The 26705-nt window shown below is 44.3% G+C and overlaps 1 protein-coding gene across 1 annotated transcript in view; it reads right to left on the bottom strand.

The window, feature by feature from the left end:
* Window positions 1-522: 522 nt before the first annotated feature.
* RNF150 (ring finger protein 150) overlaps window positions 523-26705 on the bottom strand; it is a 421265-nt gene continuing 395082 nt past the window's right edge. Inside the window, exon 7 of the mRNA XM_078676863.1 lies at window positions 523-2560. Within this exon, the coding sequence (XP_078532989.1) occupies window positions 2442-2560 (119 nt within the window). The 3' untranslated portion in view covers window positions 523-2441. The remainder of the gene's footprint in view (window positions 2561-26705) is intronic.

Raw genomic sequence — 26705 nt, 5'->3', positions numbered from 1 at the left:
TTTAATGATCGTTTTTGTGAGGGTCGTCAACATTTCTTTCTTCAGTTCATTCAAGGTAATCATCTGAAAATAACTTGGATGCCTTTTCCACAAATCAGTACTAAAAGTTCGGTAAAAGCTCGGAATAAACCTAAATGGCTTTGGGTCTTCTGCCCAACTGCACCCCCTCCCCCCCCACCACCTCCCATTGAGATAGCCAAGTTCTAAACTCTTCGAGTAAACTGATAAATACTGTTAGAGCATGGAGCATAGGCAGATACAGTAAAGAGTAAAAAAAAACAGAGAGACAGCTGCAAGGGATGGTACAATGACATTACCAATGAGTAGCAAAAATGAAAACCCCTGCCAATGCAGAGAAAAACACAGTGTTAACTAAAATAGTGGAGTGGTAACAAGTGAAAAGAAAACCAGTTACAAAAAAAAACCAAAATGAAAGAATGAGAGAAACAGCAATAGCCACAGCAAGAAAGCAAACAAACGAATAGTGAGAATACAAAACAAATACAAGTAAACGTAAACACACTCGAGCAGAAGACTTTTACTCCTGCAGGCGAAACAGTCAATGACAACAAAAAAGTGTTATCTTATAAATGTGAGAATCATTTCACTAGATTCCAGCACCAGACAACTTCAGCTCTTGAAATATTACTTTAGTATTCCGGTGTATGTTGCAACACAATGTGCAAAGTAAGTGATGGCTGCTGCCCTTGAAATGGCCGCATGCATTAACCAGACATTCTCAGACTTAATACCACCATCCCATCCAATTCCATGGTGAATAAAGTACTTAAAGTCCAGGCAACAGGTTACTTCAGCTGTTCGTACTCGTCAATATATGTGGTCACATTGGATTGTTTTTGCAATCGATTGCCTAATTCCATAAGATTAATGAACAACAAAGATGTATCTGTGAAAGAGAAACCCACCTACACATGTATCAACACTTGGTAGAAAAGAAAAAACAGCACTACAACCAGAAAGTGCCCTTTTTGGTGTCTTACATATCCACACAATCTGCTTTGAGAACCAAAGTTGAGGCCGGCCTTTCTCATTCGTTGTAGAAGAATAGGTGATTACAAAGAACTAGGGCAAAAAACACGTGGATCCAGTTTTGCCTATCAAAGGCAACTTTTCAAATCTGAGGAGCACGGTATTAGATGTAGATGAAGAGAAAAAGTGTTCTAAAAAGTGAGTCATTTGTTTGACTAATACCCCAAAACAAGTTAAACTCTAGCTGACAATAGAAGGTACATCTTTCTTTTAAATATCAATTTCTTGGAGTTAGCATTGTTGACCGTGCAAAGGATGTACAATCAAATCCTGGCTCTGGTCTTCCTCCATCTGAAGCTAGTCAAACTGAGATCAAGGTCAATATCCACTATTATGGTCAGGTTAGAAAGCCATTCATTGAGATACAGGACACCTGCTGTGAAAGAGATTGTATGATGCACTCGCAACTGCAGATCTATCCTTACAAACTTGTTTAAGATTTACTCAATGAGATTCATTGAGATAAAGTTCTCAGCACCACATTTCTTAGACTCCAGCAAACCTGTAAGCCACACCTTTTTACTATCAAAAAGCCTAGAATGCATTATTTTGTAGCCACAATAAAAGAAAAAAATACCTGAATTTAAGACCAGTTTACTCTTCAGCTAGTGATATGCCACACGAAAGGCAATATGCAATGGAAGCATTTCACAGAACAGAAACTGGGGAACACTTAAACCTGTGTAAATGATTAAAGCTGGTTTCAGCATTTTTACTTCCTTTGTAAATTTGCAAATCGATCGAGTTCAAGTGGAAGCTCTAATATGAACCGGCCCTGGTCACCTGTTATACATTCAGAGCTTCATGAGATGGGGCAATTAGAGGATATACAATTCAAGAGCTGCTGAAGAAGATTTCCAATATGGGTAAACAGGCTCTTCTATACAGCCAATCACTGTGGAAATCCCAAGCTGTTTGAATCGCCCTGGAGTCTCCTTGACTGGTCAGGACGCAAGTTCTTTCTGCAAGCTCACACTTCAGAAAAGATGAGGGAGCGAAGCAGTGAATTCATTCCATCATGAAAACCTTTTATATACAAACGATAAATAATAATTAAAAAAAAGATAACAAGTGTACAAAATGAAACCGTATTATTTCAGTCACATATTTATACCATCCTCTGAAGAGGAACTCTGCAGATCTTGAGCATGTGGGCAAGCAAGGAGCTCTCCTCTTTCTTCAAAAGAAAGCTGAAATGCCAGGAGGATGAAAGTGTGCCACAGACAAAAGTAGACAGCCATCACTATTGCTTTTGATGAAGTCCCAGGATGCAGTGCGCTGGAGTTCTATGATGTTTTTGAACATGGGTTTGGATCACATCCTGGAGAGCTGACCTTTCAGCTCGCCTATCCTGACTTTCCACCTTAGGGGAACTCCTGCTTTTTCTCCTTTCAGGACTTTGCCTCTTCACAGTCCTGCTCAGCAGAGAGTTCCACATCAGACAGTCCAACTTCTACTGCCAAGATTAAAGAGGCATCAGAATCACTGCTGACTGTTGGCTCCTGTTCACCTGGGAGAAGAGAAAGAAAGAGGCAATTAAGCTTCAGTAATGAGATATATATATCTTTTCTTGTGTTTGCAAAGATGCAGCTGCCCTGCTGACTGTTTCTTCAACTGTCTAATCTTTGAACAAGAAGTCAGTCTGGTGAGTCATGCGCTCTGACTGAGGGTGGGGCCTACTACTCTTCAGGGTTATAATAGAAAGGCTTACAGAGTGCTTCTCACCTGTGAATTCTAGAATTAATTCTATTTGTCCATCAAAAGAATGGGTTTGTGTATTCCTTTTTTGAATTTTTAGGTCGAGCATTCGAGACCTCTTGTATATACTTTAGTATATACTTATATGTATATGTACTTTGTGGGCTCTGGAGATCAGCCCTAGGACTTATCAGCTTCCGCTTAGGGACTTTTCTTTCTGTTCAACAACCTATTTTTAACTGTGTGGAAAAGTAAATTTTGCCTTGCCATATGTGCCTACGTGTTCCCCATCCTATGTCATATGTGCATGATCGATATGCATATATCCCCCTCTGATCGATTAAAGACGCAATTATAGTTGTGTCCAACTCTAGTATGTCAGTATCCAGTTCTCGTGAAAACAACGAGTATTAGGCCTATGTTGCCACGTTTTACAGTGTGCACGTTAATTCACCGCATTGTCCCCGTTTCTAGGCCTCAAAAGGGCCCGGACATCAGATTCAAGCTCCAGTCTCCTGAACCCACTCCGAGGAGCGATACAGCCCCCACCTGCATCCCTGACCCTTCACTTACTTCCTTTCGCGCAGCGCGGTGTGCCCGGCCTGGCTCTGCCTGTCAGTCTGCCAAGAGTATGTTATGTTTCTAGTTATCAGTCCAGCCCTCCTTCTTTGCATTCCTAAGCTACTGAACCGCATCAACAGTTTCAGCTATGGTCTAGTCTTCCTGTCTGCATGCAAGAGAAATACTGTATTAATATTCATAGAATATTCCTAGCACACGCAATACATGTAGAATAAATGCATGCACCAGCCTTAGTGTCAAGTAGCCTTTGCCCCGATAACTTTTAGATTCTATCAACATGTACTCCAAACACCAGATACCAGATATGCTATAGGTACATGTCGTCCTGACACCGCAGACTTTTAGTCTCCTCTTCTAGTGCAGAAGTCATAGCCCCAGTTCTCCCTGGTAACACGTCATTGCCCGTTTGCGCGCAACACTAGGTTAAAGGTCCCAGCTGCTCTCAGGTAGCCCCCTCCATGTTTCCGCCCATTCATGACTCTTCTATGACGTTCCACATCACATGTCTCAGTGCACGCCCCGTGCACGCCTTCTTCTTCCACCCATGTGTTCTTATCTTACGCTTGTCACAAGTTACGCCTACTGTATGTAATGTAATGTTGTACTATATATATATGCTGCACTGTCGATGAAGCGCTGCAGCTGCCTTCCTTTTCATTTTATTTCAGGCTGTCCCGTTCCAGTCCCTTCCCTTTTGCCTGAATAAATCCTTCTGACTCGGACACATCGGATCCTGCCTCTTATTTATTGAGCTATCTGTTATTGTTAATGTAATTCAAAAATAGTCCCGGTATTATTTATTTATATACCACATAATGGCGCCCGAACAGGGACGAGCCCCTTCCTCACGCGCTGGCGATGCAACGCTGGTCCCCTGACCCTCTGCAGCCATGACGGAACAATACCGTGCACGTGCAGATATTTCTGCTTCAAGTCTCCCTCAGGCCCACGGAGGAGACGGAGACTGCGGTCCGACATCCAGACGAAGCGGTGTGGAATGCGGTTCGTCCCGACCAGAGCCCAAGCCGAGAGAGCAAGGTCCGAAGTATCCGGAGGCCCACCTGTAACCGAAGTTTCCGAAGTTCGTAGTCCGACGTCGTAGCAGTCCAGTCCAGTCCGAGGCCTTCCAGTTTCTGCTTCCCGGTGAGTACCGTCGCAGGGGAAGTATCTAGACAGGATCATTAGCTTGGTCCTGGTCCGATGGGTTTGGGTACGCAGATCCAGTCCGAAGTATTCACCTAGGTGGATACGGGTCATGACGTGTCTCTTTATGGGACCGGTATGTTCTGTACTGTTTTAGCAGTGCATCCAGTAATTCTAGTAAGTTTCGTTCTCGAGAAATTCATGTGTTCTGTTTTCAGTGTATCAGGTAGTATTCTGTTCGAATTGTTATTCATGTATTTTTATGTCGTGGTATGAGTGCTTTGTTCGCTATTTTATTACTGTGATTATTGTGTTTACGGAAATGCCTTTGTTCTCGAAATTACGTCAGTTAAAGACCAGAAAAGGGTTGCTCGAAGAAGCAGTTCCTGTCCCTCCTAGGGACAGTCCAGGACATTTTATGTATCACAAGCATGGCTTAGATGCCATAATATATCTAGACTTATGGGCGGACTATACTAAGGAACTAGAAGAGAAATATAGATGGCCCGTATCAGGTACATGGGATGCCGAGTGCATCATGCGAGTAGAAGAAGCATTATGGAAAAAGAAAGCCAGACAGTCCCAGAAAGATGCCATCGAGTTATGGCGCAAAGAATCTCATAAAAGAACCGAAAAAGAATTCAGAAAAACAGAATTAAGTAGAGAATCCTCAGAGAAAGCCCGAGAAAGGGAACTAATCGAAGAAGGTGAACGAGTTAGAGCAGAACAGTCAGATAGACAGAGAAATGCCCTCATTAAAGGTATGTATCCTCTTCTTGCCGAGGGCTTGCCAAAAGCAACCCCGGAAGTACCCTGTAATTTCCCGCCGCCATTGGTCCCGATTAAGCTACGTCACAAACCGACCGCAGCTGATATTTTTCTTTCGTCCTATCTGGACGATACAGTCCTAGAATATGCAAATCCTGTTCCGCCTGCTCCCGTTAATAATGTAATTCCTGCTCCTCCAGCCACTGGTCCCGTGGGTCCAGTTCATGTTACAGTACCTGTTACAGTACCCCCGGCCCAGCCTACAGTACATGCACCCGTTTTGCCAGTCACTCTACCAGCACGTACAGTATACACCGACGATTCTAGTTTAGGAGCCGCGGGGGGAGGTTCTCCTCGTACCCCGCCTCAACCGAAACGTCTGACGCTACATGAACTAGCGTTACAGCGTACGCCAAAAGTGACTACATACGTAGATATCAAGCGAGCACTTACTGAATGTCGTTATGATCCAGTTCCAGGCGATGATCACATGGTCATATATTCATTACGTTTAAGACGAGTTGCCGGCTATTTGGACACCCTGCCCGATATGGGAGAACATCTAGACAGAATATATCGTTTTATCCGTACAGGAGTGAATCCAGAAAGTATTCACGAAGCCATGGTTCAAAGAAAAGTCGAGACTCAGCTCATGATTTTAAAGTTTTTGATTAACTGTTTAATAAGAGAGCAAGATTATCCAGAAAAAGATCCAGAAGAACTGAAAGTCCTGACTAGGTGGAGTGACAATATAGCCGAGGGAAAACACAAGACACAAAATTGTATAGAGAGTATGTACAAGAAAATCCGTAGGGAAATCATAAGTATACACGAGAGACGAGAAGCAAAACAAGCAACCGAGAAAGAATATGACTCTTCTACTGAAGAGGTAGACAACGGGAATCCCGATAGAATAGCGTATGTAGGTAGAACTAGACTTTCCGACCGACATTCACGCCTAGATTACAAGAAAGCTTTTCCTCCCCCAGCACCAGAACAGTGTTCTCTTGAGCAAGTATTCCAAGCTACCGATCACATTCTGAAATCACGAATAGGGTATAGCGAGCTCAGTACCATGCATGAACAAGAACTAGCCCGATCAGCAGTCCGATGGACTAGTGATTCTACCACTTTTCCTGACGAAATAGTGGCACAAACATTTCTGAAACTGCCCCCAGCCGAGCAGCGACTGGTGGGCACATATATGATCCAGCACCTCATTACACTGTATGAGGAACAACATTCTGATCCAGGTCCTTTACATGATGTGTTAAACGAGTTACTACAATATAGATGGAAAGGTCTAGGTACCGATTTAATTAGTGTCATTCTAGAACAGCGCCACAAATACCAAACGTTTCTGAATCCACATTTTGTTCACGTCTCACCCCCAGAAAGTAAATCATTCTACATAGACAGACAGAATCCGTTACGAGAAGTACATCCAGTCAAGAAAGAGGGTGGTGGTCTAGAACGAGTATTCGTTTACACCCCCATCACAAAAATAGAACCTTTAGAGATGAAAAAGTTAATTCCCTGTCATGATAAAGACCCAGCAGGGTTTCACCGTGAATTAAAGGACATGCTCCGTATGGGAGAATACACGTATCCTGATATCATTAAAATGTTAAAAGTCCTGTTGCCTGCGGGCATATATGAAAAACTCAAGGAAAAAGAATGGGAGGTGGGAGAGAAAAAGATAGATTGGACAGCTCTAGAAGCTGAAGATAATACACGAGTACCAGGTACCGGTCTTGGGGATAAAGCTAAAGAATTGCCCGAGTTATTGATACAAGTCTTGCCAAGATTACTAGCCACGAAAAAGGAAGATTGGGATGCCATCTCAGCCTGTAAACAAAAACAAGACGAAGATACTAGTGATTTTTATTCTAGATTTGAGAAATGTTTCATTATTAATAGTGGTCTGAAAACAAGTAGTGAGTCGTATCCCCATCTTTTTGTTACTAAACTAGTCGAGAATTCAAGTCCACAAGTTAAAAATCGAGTCCTGAAAGTCGAAAGTACTTGGCAAGCTAATACTCCGTCACAGATGCTCCAGATGCTCCAGTACCACCAGAACAGAATCAGGGAAGAGCAGGGACACGAAAGGAGACGTATGAAAGACACGAAAATGAAAGTACTAGTTGCACAATCTGTTCCGCAAGACAGTCAGAAGAGAAATCCGAATCAAGCCAGTCATCCTGCGGCTCCCGTTAAAGGGACCTGCAATTACTGTAAACAGCCAGGTCATTTTATAAACGAATGTGCAGTTCTGAAACACAACATAGCTACCGGTAAGACTAAAGAAAGACCACGTCCGCCTAGACAAGAACAAGTTTCACAGACTTCCCAGTCACCACAGAATGCACAACAGACAGTTACAGTACCGCAGCCTATAGCTGCGACACAACACGTTACCCAACAGATGTACCAGTATGCACAGTCAGAGTATCCAGATTATCAGCCGTATTCATGAAACAGCCTAGAGAGGGAGGTTGGCTTGCCTCTCATCGAGATACCTGTAGATCAAGAGGGTCCCTATGTACACAGTCAAGTATTAGGGAAAGACAGAAAGTTTCTGATTGATACAGGGGCAAGTAGGACTACCATCAGTCATGACGAGGTTCCAGGGGCTCCACTCTCAGGCTCTAGAAATGTTTCCCTTGGATTTTCAGGAAAGCCTATTGTTAATGAAATATCGAAACCAGTTACTCTAGAAGTTGGTCCATTGTCCCGAACTACAGATTTGTTACTCACTAAATCTTGCCCGGAAAATTTGTTAGGCATTAAGACACTGAAAGAATTAGGAGCGGTCATATGCTGCTCCCCAGAAGGGGTCCGTCTGTTCCTCCGTGATTTTAAAGGTCATTATGTATTACGTGATTTTGATCCAAGATTATTGAATGTACCACAGCATTTATGGGCGCAAGGTCCAACTGATGTAGGTTGTATGCATATAACACCCCATCGTGTGACCCTGAAGCAAGGTGTTGTTTTACCACGAATCAGACAGTACAAATTGCCACCTGAGGCTGTAGCAGCCTTATCCAAGATTGTTGACGAACTTATTGCTCAAGGAGTGGTTGTAGAAACTGACTCCAATGTATGTAATTCTCCTATCATCCCAATCCTGAAACGTACTGATCCAAATGCACCTCCAGTATATCGATTAGTGATTGACCTTCGAGAACTTAATAAATGTATTATACCCCAGTACCCAGTGGTCCCTGATATTTCTTCTCTATTAACAGCCATTGATTCTGAAGCCACGTTCTTTACAGTTATCAATCTCAAGAATGCATTTTTCAGTGTCCCCATTCATCCAGACAGCCAGTTCCTTTTCGGATTCTGTTTAAATGGAAGAAGCTATAAATTCACACGAGCTCCTCAAGGTTTTACAGAAAGTCCTAGCATTTACAGTCAAGCACTTAAAAGACAACTAGACAATATTCACATGCCAACTGACACTGCCCTGCTCCAGTATGTCGATGATCTACTGATCACAGCCCGTTCTGAACGTGACTGCGAGCGTGCGTCACTTACAGTCCTGTCCTTACAGTCCTGTATTTTTTGGCCGAGATGGGGCACAAGGTGTCCCCTTCCAAATTGCAATTCTGTGTCCAGCAAGTGGTCTACTTAGGACACTTACTGTCCAAGAGGGGTAGACAGTTGACACCTGACCGTATCCAGTTAATAGCACATCTTCCACAGCCCAAGACACAGAAGGAGGTACGAGCTTTTATCGGCCTCACTTCTTACTGCAGACAATGGATTCCTCAATATGCATTTCTAGCCAAGCCACTGATACAGTTAACGACACAGGAGGCAGCCGTATCGTCTGTCCTCCCTTGGACCCAGGAACATACACTTGTTTTTAATGAATTAAAGAAAGCTTTATGTAATGCACCTGTTCTAGCAACACCGAACTACAGTAAGCCTTTTACACTTTTTGTCACTGAACGTGATGGTACTGCATTATCTGTTCTTACACAAGATCAAGCAGGACAATACAAGCCCTGTGCTTATTTTTCTAGCACATTAGATCCAGTGGCCCAAGCTCTGCCTGCGTGCCTCAAGTCAGTTGCAGCCACAGCTCTAGCTATCAGACAAAGTGATTCCATAGTGTTAGGACACTCCCTGACAGTACAAGTTCCACACTCCGTGGAAGTTCTTTTAAACCGAACACAGACTCAGCACTTGACAATTGCACGTTTAACAGGTTATGAACTGACATTGTTTCAGCCACACATAGAAATCAGACGCTGCAACATTTTAAATCCAGCTACACTGTTACCGTCAGTTACTTCAAATCCTGCCACACATGACTGTGTGGAAGTTGTTAACACCATGACAAAGCCAAGACAAGACTTGACAGACATTGCATTACCAGATCCCGACCTGACACTTTATGTGGATGGTTCATGTATGAGAACAAGTACAGGAGAACTAGTAGCCGCGTATGCAGTGACTACTGAAACCGAAGTTATAGAAACACATCGTATAGACACCCTGTCTGCTCAAGCAGCAGAGCTAGTCGCTCTGACCCAAGCCTGCATACGTGCCAAGAACCTGAAAGTTAACATATACACAGATTCACGGTATGCATTCGGAGTCGTACACGACTTTGGAGTGCTCTGGCAGGAGAGAGGTTTCATGACTTCTCATGGAACCAAGATTCAGCACGGTCTCCTCATTCAAGCTCTGTTAGATGCAATACATTTACCGACAGCTATCGCCATCATGAAGTGCAAGGCACATACGAAAGTCACTGATATCATTTCCCAGGGTAACGATCTAGCAGATCGAACAGCCAAGCTTACAGCTCAGACTCCAGACATTCCAGTTAACACGACACCGACACACATTCCAGAACAGACTACTTGTATGACAGTTAAGGACCCAACACAAGATATCATAGATATACAGTTACATGCTACTCCCGAGGAAATCAAGAAATGGTCCGAACAAGGAGGGGTCCAGACAGATCAAGGATGGTTGACGAAAGGAAAAGCCACATGGTTTCTCCCCGACTCTATGGTTCAAGTCATTATTAACACCGCACATAGTCCAGCACATTTAGGAGAAAAAGCCATGTTAGACAGTATCCAGAACCTTTGGTTCAACAAGCATTTACGAGCAGCAGCCAAACAGAAAGTACGTACCTGTATGATATGTTGTCAGTTCAATCCAGGTAAAAGTGTCCCGGTGGAACAAGGTGGATTCCATCCTCCTGACCACCCTTTTGAAGTCCTCCAGATGGATTATATTCAGATGGAGCGAAGTCGAGGTTTCAAGTATGTCCTCGTAGTTGTATGCGCTTTGTCCAGGTGGACAGAAGCATATCCAGTTCCAGATTACACAGCTGCGACCACTGCCAGGTTCGTGAGTATTTTCCCCGCTATGGATTACCTAGGGTCGTGTATTCAGATAACGGCCAGCCATTCTCATCCGAGCTCATGAAACAAGTTTCCCTTCTGTTAGGGTACCAGTGGAAGTTCCATTGTGTACGCCATCCTGAAGCAGCCGGTCTCGTAGAGAGACATAACCAGACTCTGAAAATCCGCATCGCAAAAGTATGTGCAGAGAAAGGTGTAGATTGGATAATAGCACTGCCAGTTGCCCTCTTTTATATGAGAATGGTCGCTCACTCCCGTTCAGGTCTGTCCCCCTATGAGATAGTGTTTGGTCGTCCCCCCAATATGTGGGGTACACCTAGACCCCGTACCATAACTGATGTTGACAGTAATATGCTGACAGATTACCTTGCCTCCTTGATGTCTGCACTACAATCTTGTCGTTCACAGGTTGCCGCTGCATTTCCAGACAACACCGAAGTGAAACCGCATGACGTCGTTCCGGGTGAATTTGTTTTGATAAGGAACTTTGATCGTTCAAGTCCGCTGGAACCCCGCTGGAAGCAGCCGCGTCTCGTCCTTCTCACCACCCGGACCGCGGTGAAGGTGGAAAACCGAAAAGGGTGGCTACACGTGAGCCACGTCAAGAAATTTCATGGACTGAAACCTAAAACATTTCTCAAGGACTGCCCCGTTCTCAAGGACTGCCCAGAAACGGAATCTAAAATTCCCCTGTTAGAGAAAACTCCGCAGCAGGAGTATAAAGCAAAGTTGCGGTCTAGTAAGTCAGCCAGTTTAATTGTCTAAGTCCCTCTCGGGTGAAACGGTTAGACAGGTTCCTGACATGTATGAGATAGACCCACACAGTGAGAGAGTTAGTCAAAACTCTAAGAGATGTATCATCATTCTGTTCTTTTTATTGGTTCTGAGTCTTATGGTTACATGCATAAGTTATGCTTTACATTTATGTTTTCCTATTTCACATGTACATATGTTTTCTAATGTTACAGTAGAGCACACATTTAGTGACCTGCCTCCTCACGAGTTATCCTATCGTCTTGCTATGCGTAATAATACTTTTATCCGAATGCTGCATTATTCACACCAGACCAACAATGCCACTAATTGTTGGGTGTGTGGTCGACTCCCCCCTTTCCAGACACCGAAGGGAGTTCTGCCACTCTTTCCTTATCCGTTTTCACATAATGGTTCATGTGGAGCATGGTCCACGTTAACGTCATCCTCAACTGATATATCCCTTCTGAACCGAACATGTTTCCCAGACAAGCAAGGTCTTTCCCATAGAACAGGGTTAGATCTAGAAAATGAAGTGTATGATTTAGGTAATTATTCTTCGAATTTCATGGTTTTGAATGTCCAGTCCGATACTACTCCAGATTTGCCTGCTATTTCAGTACTACCAGTTAAAGGCGAATTATGTGTCAGAAAGAATGGTTCCGCACATGTAGGACATAGTGATTGTACTACTATGGTCGAGTATAGTGACAGTGGGAAATCTATTTTCAAAGCCTCACGTCATTCTTATTTTGTTTGTGGTCAGACCGCATATGTTCGTCTGCCCCTAGATTGGGATGGAACATGTTACATTGCCTTCCTACTGCCACCCGTTTTTCTAGCCCCATCTGATTATCACAGAAACACACATCTAGTACACGTTAGACACAAAAGGGAGACTGAGTCCCCAATTGTCGATCAAACTGAAACTGCTCTAGAACAATATCAAGACTTCAATAAAGGTTTCTTTTTCTTTATAGGACCCGTCCAGAATAGTAAGTTAATACGTAGGTTAACCAGAACCCTTGAAGCAGTAGTGAATGAGACTGCTTCCGCTCTAGGTAACCTAACTGAAGAGCAATCTGCTATGCGTTTTGTTGTGCTCCAAAATCGTCTCGTTCTTGACGTTATACTGGCCGATAGAGGAGGAGCATGTAGAGTCATCGGATCTAGTTGCTGCATTTTCATTCCTAATAACGCGCCGTCTGTTTATTCAGCTATAACCAGACTTCATAAAATTGCCCATCAGTTACACCAGAATCCAGGCACCTGGACATGGTCCGGTTGGCTCTGGAGTATTATATCTGCCTGGGGATGGAAAGTATTGTCATTCCTAGGTATAGCAGTAATGATCATATTCAGTTGCTGCCTCTGTTTACAATGTGGCCCTGCGATTTGCGGCATGTGTGCTACCTCTTGTATTCCTAGTCCTAAATCCCGTTCCAAGACAATTCGAGACGAGCAAATGATGCTATATGAACAGATAGATGGTATCATGAATATTGATGTTTCCTGATGGAAACGTAGGGCACAAGGAGGGAATGTGGAAAAGTAAATTTTGCCTTGCCATATGTGCCTACGTGTTCCCCATCCTATGTCATATGTGCATGATCGATATGCATATATCCCCCTCTGATCGATTAAAGACGCAATTATAGTTGTGTCCAACTCTAGTATGTCAGTATCCAGTTCTCGTGAAAACAACGAGTATTAGGCCTATGTTGCCACGTTTTACAGTGTGCACGTTAATTCACCGCATTGTCCCCGTTTCTAGGCCTCAAAAGGGCCCGGACATCAGATTCAAGCTCCAGTCTCCTGAACCCACTCCGAGGAGCGATACAGCCCCCACCTGCATCCCTGACCCTTCACTTACTTCCTTTCGCGCAGTGCGGTGTGCCCGGCCTGGCTCTGCCTGTCAGTCTGCCAAGAGTATGTTATGTTTCTAGTTATCAGTCCAGCCCTCCTTCTTTGCATTCCTAAGCTACTGAACCGCATCAACAGTTTCAGCTATGGTCTAGTCTTCCTGTCTGCATGCAAGAGAAATACTGTATTAATATTCATAGAATATTCCTAGCACACGCAATACATGTAGAATAAATGCATGCACCAGCCTTAGTGTCAAGTAGCCTTTGCCCCGATAACTTTTAGATTCTATCAACATGTACTCCAAACACCAGATACCAGATATGCTATAGGTACATGTCGTCCTGACACCGCAGACTTTTAGTCTCCTCTTCTAGTGCAGAAGTCATAGCCCCAGTTCTCCCTGGTAACACATCATTGCCCGTTTGCGCGCAACACTAGGTTAAAGGTCCCAGCTGCTCTCAGGTAGCCCCCTCCATGTTTCCGCCCATTCATGACTCTTCTATGACGTTCCACATCACATGTCTCAGTGCACGCCTTCTTCTTCCACCCATGTGTTCTTATCTTACGCTTGTCACAAGTTACGCCTACTGTATGTAATGTAATGTTGTACTATATATATATGCTGCACTGTCGATGAAGCGCTGCAGCTGCCTTCCTTTTCATTTTATTTCAGGCTGTCCCGTTCCAGTCCCTTCCCTTTTGCCTGAATAAATCCTTCTGACTCGGACACATCGGATCCTGCCTCTTATTTATTGAGCTATCTGTTATTGTTAATGTTTTCCTTTTTTTAAATATTTCTGGCAACTGCCTCTATTTAACTTTCTTGATAGAAAACGACGAGTAGAGGTTAGTAAAATTCCAGAATCACTTAGGCATTCTCTAGATTCCAGTCCATAGAAATTGTCTTCCACAAGCACCCGTAGACAATAATATTTTTTTCAAATCTTGTATTTTCAGTGATATGACCACTGAAGGCCCTGAATTTATATTAAAAACAGCTTTGGACTATACAATTTTCCACTGAAAGGCAATATTTCTCTCCATGTGTTCCCATACCAGGCCTGTCACGCTGGCTTGTTAGTTTTAGCCTTTCCTTTATACATTTACCCCGTTTTGTCGAGGGAATTACAAAGTATACACTGTGTCAAAACAGAAGGAACAAGCACCAAAGAAAAAAAAAAAAGCAAAGAAACAAGCTGCCAACTAAAAAGTTCTCCTTAAGTTAATGCTTTTCTCAGCGTATTGACACAGCGTATACTTTGTAATTACTCAGAAGTTGAGTGGCTGGTGCTAGAATTTTCCATTGGGGTGGTCATGCTCCCCAGATCCTGGGTTACGGGGATACTATAACCAAGAAGGTAACAGTAATGGTTCCCCCCAAATATTATGGACCCAAAGATATGCAGTCTGGGGTATGTTAAGGAGTTTCCGGTGGGGATAGGGAGGCTTACAGCCATAGAGAGCACTATTACTTTTAAAATGCTGAGAGGCTATGCGCTGGGGCTGGGCGGTACACTGACATGAGCATAATTGCTGGAAGATCTATCATGTTGTAATCAACAGCTCGAGGCTTATGAAGACCTATTCGCTCTCACATCCCGCACCAGGTACATAAGAGCTCTATTCTGCACTTATCTACTTGACCTTGGCCACACCCTGGCACTCAATTAGCAATGTTGTCCTTCCCAACAAGTGGGCAGGTAAGAACTAATGCTAGGGAGAACCAATAGTTTGCAATGATTATCTTTTCTTATGTGGTGCTTAACAATAAGATCATCGTATGGGGTATCAGGATACTTTAATTGCTACGCTTCCCACATTATTGCACTAGAGCTTGAAGTGCACTATGCACATTGTTAGTAAAGTGTTGTTGTGTGTCATGCTTGTTAATCCGGTCTTTTTGTTGTAATTACAACATGACGCAGACACTGGAAGCAGGTTTCAAAGGTTTATTCATGACAAACACAGCATTAGCGCACCGCCTCTTCAGCCAGCAGCCGCTCAACTGAACTCGGGCGAGCGCCCCCAACTGAATCGAATCCTGGCACACCCACATTCTACCGTGGCGTGAGGAGCGCATCCACGGTGTCAACAAGGTTATAACATACCCCCCTTTCCTCTACGCGCAGGTAGAGCAGATGAAGACTGTAAACGAAGGGAGGATGGGAGAGCGAGGGAAGGAACGGGACAGGAAGAAACAGGGAGGCAAAACGTAAAGCGGGGAGTCATCCCACCATGAAATCATGCAAATGTTGAGGAAGTTTCCTGACCCGCAAGGGTCTCTGAAACGGTAGAGTGCCTTGAGGACCATGAGACTCTTGGTTTTCAGTGATAGATCTTTGGCCAGTGCTCAAGTTGTCACCACCGGGGCCTGGCGTTCTCGTCTCAGCACCAGGGCGAGCACTGTTGATTAACTGATGATCATGAGCCAACATATGTCCTGAACATGAATTCATTCTGACAATGGCTTTGGGAGATCTGTCTCGTGAGCAATACTTAGCTACTCTACGTAAGTTCCATTTCTCTCCAATAGCCAGCACAACATAAAAAGGATGCACCTCCTGAACCTTGAAAGGACTACGAAACTTACATAGACCTTTGACCCAACGACCGGATCTGACTTTGACCCAGTCACCCACTTGAATGCTAGGCGAGGTCTTCTCCCGGGTGTGTCCTTGAGGGAATGCATGCATTGAGGTACTGTTCTTGTCACTATCACTCACATTCTTCCCTTGCATGGAGGTACTGCTTTTGCCACTACCACTCACATTTTTCCCTTTCAGCAATTCTCTGACCCAAGGAGGCGCTAATTTAGAAGATGGTTTTCTGCCACGCATGGCAATGACGGGAACTACCCCAGTAGTGGAATTCTCAGTTGTGCGATAGGCCCATACTAGCTCGCTTAAAGTTTCATCAATGTCAAGACTATTAGTGAGGGCCAAACTTATAGCTCCTTTAATCATCCGGTTGGCCCTTTCTAAAATACCACTGGATTGCGGATTGTACAAAGTGGTGAGTGAGTGTTTAATACCACACTCATGGAGAAACTCCTTCATTTCATGAGAAGTAAGTTGGGTGCCGTTGTCTGTAATGAGGACAGTGGGATAACCTTCCTCTTTGAAAATGGTGCGTAGCACTCTAATAGTAACTTTAGTGGTTATCTCAGGGAGAAGATGCACAATAAGCCATCTTGAGTGCACATCTATTATGACCATGCCAAATATCTTACTGGGGTGAACACCAGGCATAGGTCCGATAAAATCAAGGCAAATGCTGTGCCAAACAACCTCAGGGTCAAGGATGGAGCTCGGGACAGAATGGGGTCCCACCTTAAGTCTTTTCTCACTCTCACGACATTCCCTGCATCTCTCAACCCAATCAACCACTTCACTATCCATCCCTGGCCACCTGAATTCATTCCTCAAGCGATTTTTTTGTAATGGTCTGGCCCAAGTGTCCTTCATGGGCTAAGTTGAAAAGACGCTTGCGTATTCCGAAAGGGGGAATTATCTTATCACTGCGCGTGATAACCTGTTCTGCGACAGTGGATAATTCGTCAATGACAGCATTGAAAGGTCTAACGCTAATTGGTAAAGTGCTCTCCCTACGCCTGCCCTTCAAAATGAGGTTGAGGACTCCTTTAAGGACCTCATCTTGGGACATGGCCTCCGCCCACTCCTCTTTTCTGACAACACCGCAACTCCACTGGACCACATCAACACTGGAGATGGCTCCTTCTCTCCCACTCTTAGACACGCCATTCTTGTCTACATCTTCCCAGTCTAAGGGCAGATGCGGCATACAATCAGCTTGCACATTGCGCCAGCCTGAAATGAATTCAACGTTAAAATTATATTCCTGTAGCCTTGAGGCCAACCGAGCAAGTCTGTCTGGCCCTTTCTCTGTTCCACCAGCTGACAGTATTTTTAGCAATGGTTTGTGGTCGGTGCGCAGCAGAAATCTGCGCCCCCACACATGTCTAGAAATATTCAACACCCCAAGTGGCTGCCAGGATTTGCTTCTCTATGACAGAGTAATGCCACTCAGTGGTAGTCAAAGTGCGAGAAGTGAACAATACAGTTTTTTCAGAAGTGCCATCATTTTGTGATAATACGGCACCTATGCCAGTATCACTGGCATCTACAGTGACATCCGTCTTTGCATTTACATCAAAAGGAACCAAAATCCCTGCATTACATATTTCTAACTTGATGTTATCAAAAAAGTCCTGCTGATCAGCTCCCCAACAAAAGTTGACACCTTTCCTCATGAGTACCTTAAGGGGTTCAGTTTTACTTGCAAAGTTGTTCACAAACTTTTGAATAATACTCAATTAATCCAATGAATGAACGTCGTTGGTGTCTATCAATGGGAATTTTATGGATGCCAGTAAGTCTCTTTTTGGTTTAACACCATCAGACGAGATGGAGTGTCCTACTTACTCCACCTCAGTTGCAAGAAAGGAAAAAATTTCTCTGCAGAATGTCAAACCTGACTCCAATATCCTGGCAAGGGCATCTTTCAAAGCTATGTTGTGACTGCTCACACTATCTCCAAAGTCCAGAATATCATCTTGGAAGTAGATGACATTTTTCAGATCTTTGAAGACTTCTGTGACCATCCTCTGAAAAACACTTGTAGCCGAAGATAACCCGAAGGGCATTCTGGTAAACTGAAATATGCCCTCGGTGGTGATGAAGGCTGTCAAGTGCTTTGAGGAGACATGTAAGCGTATCTGATAAGCGTGACGAAGGTCAAGCTTTGAGAAATATTTATCTCCTTTGAGTAACACCATCAGCTCATTAATGTTGGGAAGAGGAAAGGTGCCGGGAATGAAATTTTGGTTCAAACTCCTCAAATCAACGCAGAAGCGCACATTTCCATCAGCCTTCTCTGAAATTACAACGGGAGAAACCCAAGCTGAGCACTCAATCGGCTCAATGACTCCACTAGATAACATTTCTTCTATCATTTTCTTGACCTCCCCTCTTACCATGATGGGAACTTTCCTCAGCATGTGTTGCACAGGGATAGCACCATGTTTGAGTTTTATTTTGTGAACATAGCCCTCCAAATTACAGAGCTAGTCCCTGAAAACACTTTTAGCTCCCTCCAAAATGTCATCTACTGAAAGATCGATCGTCCACCACCATAACTTGTTAAACAGCATGTGGGTCAATTCTGATATGGAGATCATATTGATGATACCATCCCAATATAGGGGGTCCGGTTTCAGCTACGTAAACCTTACCTTTTATGGACCTGTTTTTGAAAATAATATTTGTCAGTATGTAACCCAGTATGTCTATTTGCTCGCCTTGATACCCACCGGGGTTGATATCTTTGGGTAAAAACTTCATGTTAGGCCATTCCTGTTGGAAAATTCTCTTCGGTATGATGGTATATAAAGACCCTGAATCAACCATCGGATCAATTTTCCTATTTGCAATGACAAATTCTGCTTTGGGTCTGCGTCTCCTTTTATCATCTAAGCTGTGGAATAGCCTGCCGCTTGGAATTAAAACCCAGCCATCAGTCCAGAACTTTCGGAAAGCCCTAAAAACTTGGCTATTCGCCAAGGCGTATCCGTAGTGCTTGCTATCTGGTTATTTTGATCTTTTTCTTTAGGCGCCTTGATGCCTCTGGGCTTAGTTGCGCATTACAAGACCCGTTTCATTTCATTTTCATTTCATTTCATTTCAGCTGTGAGGGTCGGTGATAAGAACATCCCCATGTTCAGCAACATCATGTAGGGAAGGTTCCACACACAGAATTCGATCATGTATATAAGAACACTCATTACCATTTGTCTCTTCCAACAACATTGCTACCTTTCCCTTGTTTACATCTCTACACATCCTTGCAAAATGGCCTTTACGGCCTCACTTTCTACATTCCTTGCCGATGGCCCAGCAATGTTTTGAGTCTGACGTGTGATAAGTACTACCGCACTTCCCACATGTCCTACTGCCAAACTTGCTGGGATACAACCTACCACCCGAAGTACCCTTAGCACCTTTAAATCTTGTAGAGGCAGCTACATCCCCTTCACAGCCCTCAACAACAGAAGTTTCACTCTCATTAGCAATGTTAAGTTTAGAGTCTCTACGGTCCATTTCTTTCATACAAAATTCGGATTCTTCAACTATTTTCGCAATGTCATATGCGTCCTTGAGAGAGGGGTCTTTTGCAGCCCATAAGTGTGCCTGTGTTTTTCTGCTCCTACATTGAACAATGAGCTGGTCCCGTATCAGAAACATTTATTTATTATGGGAAATTTTGCAAACATTACATAGAATTTCGGAAAATGCAGCCTGGTGTTATATTTTAGAGCAAAATGTGTACTCACTTCCACATTGCAAGCAAGGACTAATTTGGAGCTATAAAAATAGCGCCATAAACACAAGCACACCCGTTCTTATTGTTCCCATGCTGCTCTGGTAAAATGTTGACAATTGTAGCGAATATCACGACATGGCGTAGCAATGTAATTTGTAACGTGAACATCCCAGAATTTTGCAAGCTTAAACCAGCATAAAAGGCATTTTGCCCGGGGCAAATAGAAATACAATACGTTTTGACAGATTTCAACATGTTTTGGTTATTCAGACCAAAAAAAGAGAATTTGCTTTCAATTTCTGTTCATCTGTCATGTTGGCATGAATGTGTGGGACCATTAAGAGCTATAAAATTCAATCGTCTGCCTCGGCTTACATTTTGCGGTGGCCTCCCTCTTGACATGACTCAAACAACTGCGGTCCCTTCTGCTATGGGGACCTAACCCTCAGGTGTGAAGTCGGGAACAGATGGGACTGGTTAGGCTAAACCAGTAGAATACCTTAGTTTGTTGAGCACTGACGGCTCAGATCTCTGTTTAACCTGTCTCAAAAGAAAGATCAGCCTACCGAGCCTTCTTTCACCATTGTGAGTTTGACAGGAGTCAGTTAAGCAACACCACCACCCAGTACTGTTATACTGAGAGACATATCAGCTGGGGAAGAAGTGGAGGATAATGACTCCAGTAAAGACTGAAACTTGGATGGGAAATAACTTCCTTAATCTAACCCATCTCTTCACCGCAAGACAGAATAGTTCGAAAGAGGTAACCTGTAAATACTGTATGACGCAAAAAGAAAAGGCCTTATACCATCAGGAAACATAACCAAAAATAACCTAATTTGGGGGAGGATGAAAAAAGTAGCTCCAGTTTGACATCTCTCGACCAGCACTATATTCCGTGGTCCCGCCACCTGTATCCATGCCTGGTACTCCAACCTCAGGACGGTTCGAGTGGTGCAACTGCTCAGCAGTACATTAAGCGCAGCGATCAGAATACACCGCCTATCAATATGGACAATGGTTCTTGTCCCGTAGAGGGCCTTTGGTTATGTCCCTGCTCCGTTCTCGATACATTGGCAACACAGACTCTCTTAGGAGGCCTGAGGGGTTTAGTTGTTTGCCAAGCTTTTCTGATAAAAAAAAATCCCACCAAAATGGTTATTTTTTACATAAATGTTTTGGTCTTTAGAAATACAATATCTTGTCCTGACAGGAAGAAGCTCAGCATAATCTTGGAGAATGTAACCTACAATTTTCTTTAGTGAGGGAAAACACGATTTACCAACACTAAACAATTAATTGCTGCTTTGAAAACAAAGATTAAAAGCAGAGTTTTCATTTTTAAGCATGAGGACAGCCCATTTCCTTTTTTATGACATTACAGATTTTCTGAAAAACCAAACAGACATGTACTTCATCACTATATGAATCGAGGTAGTGTCGTGCACCTAAAAACTAATGTCACTATTTAGAAAATAATGGTGAAATCCAAGACACTCGGATTTCAGCCTGGTTAACTTGTGAAGTAGACAATAGTGGGAACGGTCTGTGTTGCTACTGGGAACTCCCTGCATCAAGTATCTGCCTTTAGAGTCCACTTTCACTGTGCTGGGCCAAAAGGGAACGCCCTAAATTATAATAATAGCACACCTATTGATTAAGCGGAGTAGGCTGTGATATATCGAAGAGCACTCCATTTTTTAGCAAATCTATTTTCAGAAAAGCCTGGTGAACTGTGTCTCCTGCAGCATCTCCATCCCTATGTCATTGAAGTCTAAGTATGATAATATAATGCGGCGGCACCCCCCCCCCCCCCACCCCCCAACTCCCAATTAGGGCGGAGGAGCCTCCCTCCCGCAGCAAAAGTGAAATATAAAATGGTAATAAAATGAATTACTGTTTATTATTTCCCAGCTCCCAGCCCGAGCAGTGTTAGGGGTGGGGCATTGCTTCTAACTGGTGGCAGGGGACTGGTGCTCACTCCACCAGTTTAGAGCGTGCATGTCTCTTTGGCCGGATGCCTTGTGACAGCCAGTCTGACAGGCACAGTTTAAACCTCTCAGACAGCTGGGTGGAGAGCAGGCACAGGTCTCCCGTGCCTGCAGGAGCGTTGAGGCAGCCCGCTCCAGCCAATCCTGGTGCTGCTCTCATGCTGCTCATCTGCAGCATGAGAGAAGTGCTGGGTTTCACAGAAGGGGGTTTGCCTGAGGCTCCTTGAGGTACCTGTCGTCGCGCTGATGCCAGAAGAAAGGAGAGCGAAACTCAGGTAAGTATGTTAAAAAAAATGTATTATCATTTTGCCTCCCCACTGGGTTTGTCTCTCTGTCCCCCCCCCCCGACGCCCCTCCAGTGTTGAGGGTCACCGTCCGCCACTGGCTATTAACCTGCCAAGACCTGTGGGGTTACTAAGTCTGAGCAGTCTGACCTGTATGTCTAGTCTCCTTCAATGCGAGGCCCTAAGTATATCGTTAGTGATATTATCTTAGAGGCCAATGAAAGTCGTGCAATGCACCAATTATGAAATGTGAAGATGTTTAATAACTTGTGAACTGTGGCAACCAATGCAAACATGTACCGACAACCTATTACTCCACTCTCTCGCACACCAGTCTCCTGATCAGTGAACGATACTTTCCTGCCATTAATTCCAGCAATGTTTTCCCTTCCGTGGACGAGACAGCGGCATCTGCTCGATTCAAACAAAACATGCATGGTTTTGCACTTAAAAGACCAACATGTAGCACAGTCCCACCACAACAGTTCACCATTGGCAGGGTCAGCAATCAGCAGCGGATCCCCCACTGCCAGCACCTTCAAAGACATGAAAAATAAAACTATAATAAAACAGGTTTGCCAAGTATTGAGTGAGGGGCCAGGGGGGTAACAGTACTGAGGAGGGAGTAGTGGGCACTGGCTTTAGTGCGCATGATCGTTTGGCTGGTATTCAATTAAGTTCAGACATTTTCTTCAAAGTCGGGGGGGGTGGGCTCCTTGCAGTCCTGAGAGTTCGGTGGGGTCTCTCTTTCTCAATTCTTTATGAACGCTGCAGCCTTCTGTGGGTCACTGAAAATGAGTGCTTTGATACTGCGAAATCTTGAGGCTGGCAGGATACATCGTGGTGTAGGGGATGAGTGACTGTTGATGGTGGCAAATGCTTGCCTGGCCTACTTTACTGCCACAGTGCAATCCAATGAAAGTAATACAGAGGACTGTTTATAGTAGGGATGCTTCTAATCCTAGACCAGACGAAGAGCTGCAAACCCATCTCTGTAGTTAAGAAGGGAAGGGATAAATCGACGTGCTGAGTCGCTTGGAGGAGGTCTTTGAGGTAGGACCCAATGAGTATGCCCACCTTAGGAAGGAGAGAGAAGTTTGTTTTGCCAATTAGGTCTACTATGGGTAATTCAACTCCTCCTCCTACACGTCTAGGTCTTCATGCTTCGCCTTGTTGAGTTCAAGAACCTTGCCCATGAGTATTTCATTGTAGTGTGGGGTCTTCGTCGATATTGGAGATACAGTGCTTGGTCTTATATATCCGTGATGACGGCTCGTTCAGTCTCTCCATGAGGATTGTAAAAAAGACCAGCTTTCCGGAAAGCTGAGTTGGACATTGATTCTCTCACCGTCTAATGTTGTACAGAGTTGGGATTTAATCGGTAAACGTGCTTACGAGCTCTTATCATTGTATGCTCTGGCTGTGTGGCCCACAATTGCCAATCACAATTGTTTAAATATAAGATTAATAAAAAATGTAAAAAAAAGAACAGCTTTGTGTCAATCGATGTGTGGCTTTTCTGCATGCTGTTCTACAGTCTTCACATCAGTATCATGCTCCATACTCATGACCATCTGTGTTTGTTCTTTTGAGGGGGCTAGTTTTCTATCCACTGCACTCATCATTCTGTTAAGGTCGAAGGAGAGTTTAGACTGCCTTTGGCCAGTCTTGCTTAGTGTGGCTGTTGTAGTGTAGGGCCTCCAATACTCTCCCTCTCATACAGTCAGGAGTCAAGTTTAGGCAGCCTCTGCAGATGCATCCACAAATCACCCACAGGACTGGTGAATGTCAATATCTTTAGTAGGAGCCAACACAGAACTTCAGAGCTCGGATATCAATTTTATATTCTGGATCCACCAACATAGTAGGGAAGTAGGGCAGATCAGACACTGAGGGTGAGGGGTTCCAGCAAAGATGGTGGATGGCCCTACATAATGTCTAGGGTAAAACACAAGTGGCCCTAATGATCAAGCCCTTAATATTTGTGTCCAATGGGAGGTGTGAATGAAGGAAGAACTGAACTGCCCCCAGTTCAGAGGTTTGGATCTGCAATATTTATGTGCCCTTCCGCCCAGTCCGTGAGTGCTGGGCTGCAGCTCCCAAAGTCACTGAGGCTGGACCCCGCTGTCCCACTCACTTGAAGCGCACTAGCAAGCGCTGCAAATCTGGGGCCTGACAAGCAGTCTTCCCTCTCAGCGTTCTCCTTTAGCAGGCCCGGTGAAACTCTCCTCAGCGGCTGGCTCAGACATTCTCATTCTACGAAGGTGCTACATCTGGCAGTGCAAAGACCCGCAGGAGGCCGAAGCAGCCAACAAACAGCGGTACCTTCACCGGGCCTACTTCACTTCAGCTGCTACGTTTGGCCCTATCATGCTGGCACCAACCTTCCAATGTGTAGACGGAGGTTCAAATTCATCTGCAGACAAGACATTGTGACCACAGAAGTGTCCTTCACAGGTATTCAGGGATCAGGCAAGGCAATGAGGTGGCACTCATCAGGATGTTAACTGGAGTTGCTAAACAAGTCAAAATAGTTTTCTTGAGCCCCCCACTGGTAGTGCTAACTTATTTAACACACCTATTAAAAAGGTACTGCATGAGCATCAACAGTCCATGTTTCCCAAACACAAGCAACACATTAAGCACAGCATTAGCATTTCATGTTTCTTCACATGCAGGAATGCATGTGAAGAAACACGCGGCATGATTAAGTCATGCAGTCTTTTCTAGGACCGAGCAAGTACATCATAAGCAGCAACACTCACACAAATAGGGGTGGGTGTAACTCGTGTAGTTTTCTGTGTGCATACTTTCACTGAATTCCCCCAAAATTACGTGAGATTCTGCATAATTACACAAGAAGAGTTATTCGGCATTTAGCACTATATTCTTAGTGTAAAATTGCCCCCAGGCATCAGAAATGGACCATAGGAAGCATTTTGAGCTAAGACAAAGTGCACCAGAACACGAATAGCAGCAGGACTTTACTTCCCAACGTACTCCTGGCATTTAGCGCTATTTTCACTTAGAAAATAGAGCTAAATGCTAAATAAAACAAACAGCAGTATGAGTAGTTGCTAGCTAAATTAATTGCTTCTGTGCTTATTTTTCCCTTCAATTTACTCTTAGAAACGTCAAAGCGAAGCTGAGAATTACCAAAACTACAGTTCAGGTTTTTCGCTCCCAATGAGTAAATCATGAGCAGCAGCACGCGATAGCTTAAACCCACAACAGATACACCACAGCTGAAGTGCACTCCCCCCTTCTCTCATGAAACACACATAAAAAGACACTAGGAAGCAGGAGTGCTAGCTTCTCACACATAAATACACACAGACAGGTACAGCATGGGAAGAAGCAGAACAAGTATGCAGAATAGGCAGAAAGATATTGTTTAATCACCAGCAGCACTGTAAGCCTTACTCACATACATGAGGCCCAGACCACCAGCAGCACTGTAAGATATCCTCAGGGAGAGAAAGGTACAATGTAGCCACAACTAGAAGGCACCATTACACTCTACATGGATTGCAAACATGGCCCTGGGAGAAATAGACAACAAATCATATTGGCCCTAACTGAGGGACCAGCTCAGATTGGTTAAAAGGTAGGTTGGTCCAATTTCTGTTCTTTCAGCATCGGATTGGTGCGCCTTTCTCTGTTTCCCCTGCAAAAAAGTTTCCCCCTTGTACTGATGCTAGATGCGCCAAGGGAGAAGCTAAAAAATGGCAAAGCCAAAAGGAATAGAGTCCTTCTAGGATAGCCTATTATTTAATTCAGAGAGGACATTACAGCAGAGGTGGCTGGCAAGGAAAAGGAGTGGCGGGGGACAAAATATAAAAAAAAAACCCAAAAAAACCCTCCTCTCGGTAGCCATCTGTCCTCCATCGTCGTTTGGCTTCCTGATGTATCCCGGAAACCAGCAGCACACCGGCTCCCTTAAGCCAATCAGAATGCTGCAATGAAGTGGTGTGATTGGTCTGAGCGCCGTGGTTCGGTGCTCAGGCGAGAACTGGGAGACTGTGCATGTTCTCCACCTATGCTGTGCATTACAGCCTGGTGGAGAATATGCTAAGTGCGCATGACTGTTTGGCAGGCCTAAGGCAGCTGGTAAGTTATGGGCACTTATTGTGCACAAACCACTCCTCCTTCCTGTGACACCAGCCCAGCCCCGCCCTAACACATTCCCGTAGTAAGGAAAAATACAATGATAATAACAATCTTATTATCATTGCATTTTTCCTTTTTCCTGCTCGGGGAGTAGTGGGGCGACCCTCCTCCACCTTGTCGGCTGACCCCTTTCCAAAATGGCAAAACAAGCCCAGCTAATGCAATGGAAAGGTTGTTTCGGTTGTTATTCACGCATTCAAACTAGGGACGGCGCGGGTAGCAGTAGTGCAGCACAGAAGCAGTATGGCAATTGGGCAGCAGCTGTGTTTGAATCCCTTACGCACACAAAACAGCTAAAGCACAGACCGCAGCCGTGCTAGTTTTCTTTATATCCATGCAAGATACAGCAAAAGTAGCAGCCGCAGCACTGCAGGCTTCCCTCACACAGGTGAACAGATATGAGCCGGACAGGACAAGAGCAAGTGTTCCATGCAGCTACAACCGATGAAGAACAAGCAGCAGCGGGTAAGATCCACTCGCATACATGACTGAGTATGGATGGATGAAAGCGGGAGAGCTGAGTAGCTGGTGACCTTTCATGTCCCAAGTACATCAGTTAACTGGCTCTCCTTTCAGTAGTTTGGACTCCTTCATCCTCCATATTGCGAGGGTTGGGTGGGCAGGGGGTCATGTTTCAGACAGTGGCCAATTACTTAGTTCTTCTT

The sequence above is a fragment of the Lissotriton helveticus genome, chromosome 2_1, assembly GCF_964261635.1.
Source record: "Lissotriton helveticus chromosome 2_1, aLisHel1.1, whole genome shotgun sequence".
Lineage (NCBI taxonomy): Eukaryota > Metazoa > Chordata > Amphibia > Caudata > Salamandridae > Lissotriton > Lissotriton helveticus.
Note: the sequence above shows the minus strand (reverse complement) of the source record. Positions and strands in the feature narration are given on the sequence as shown.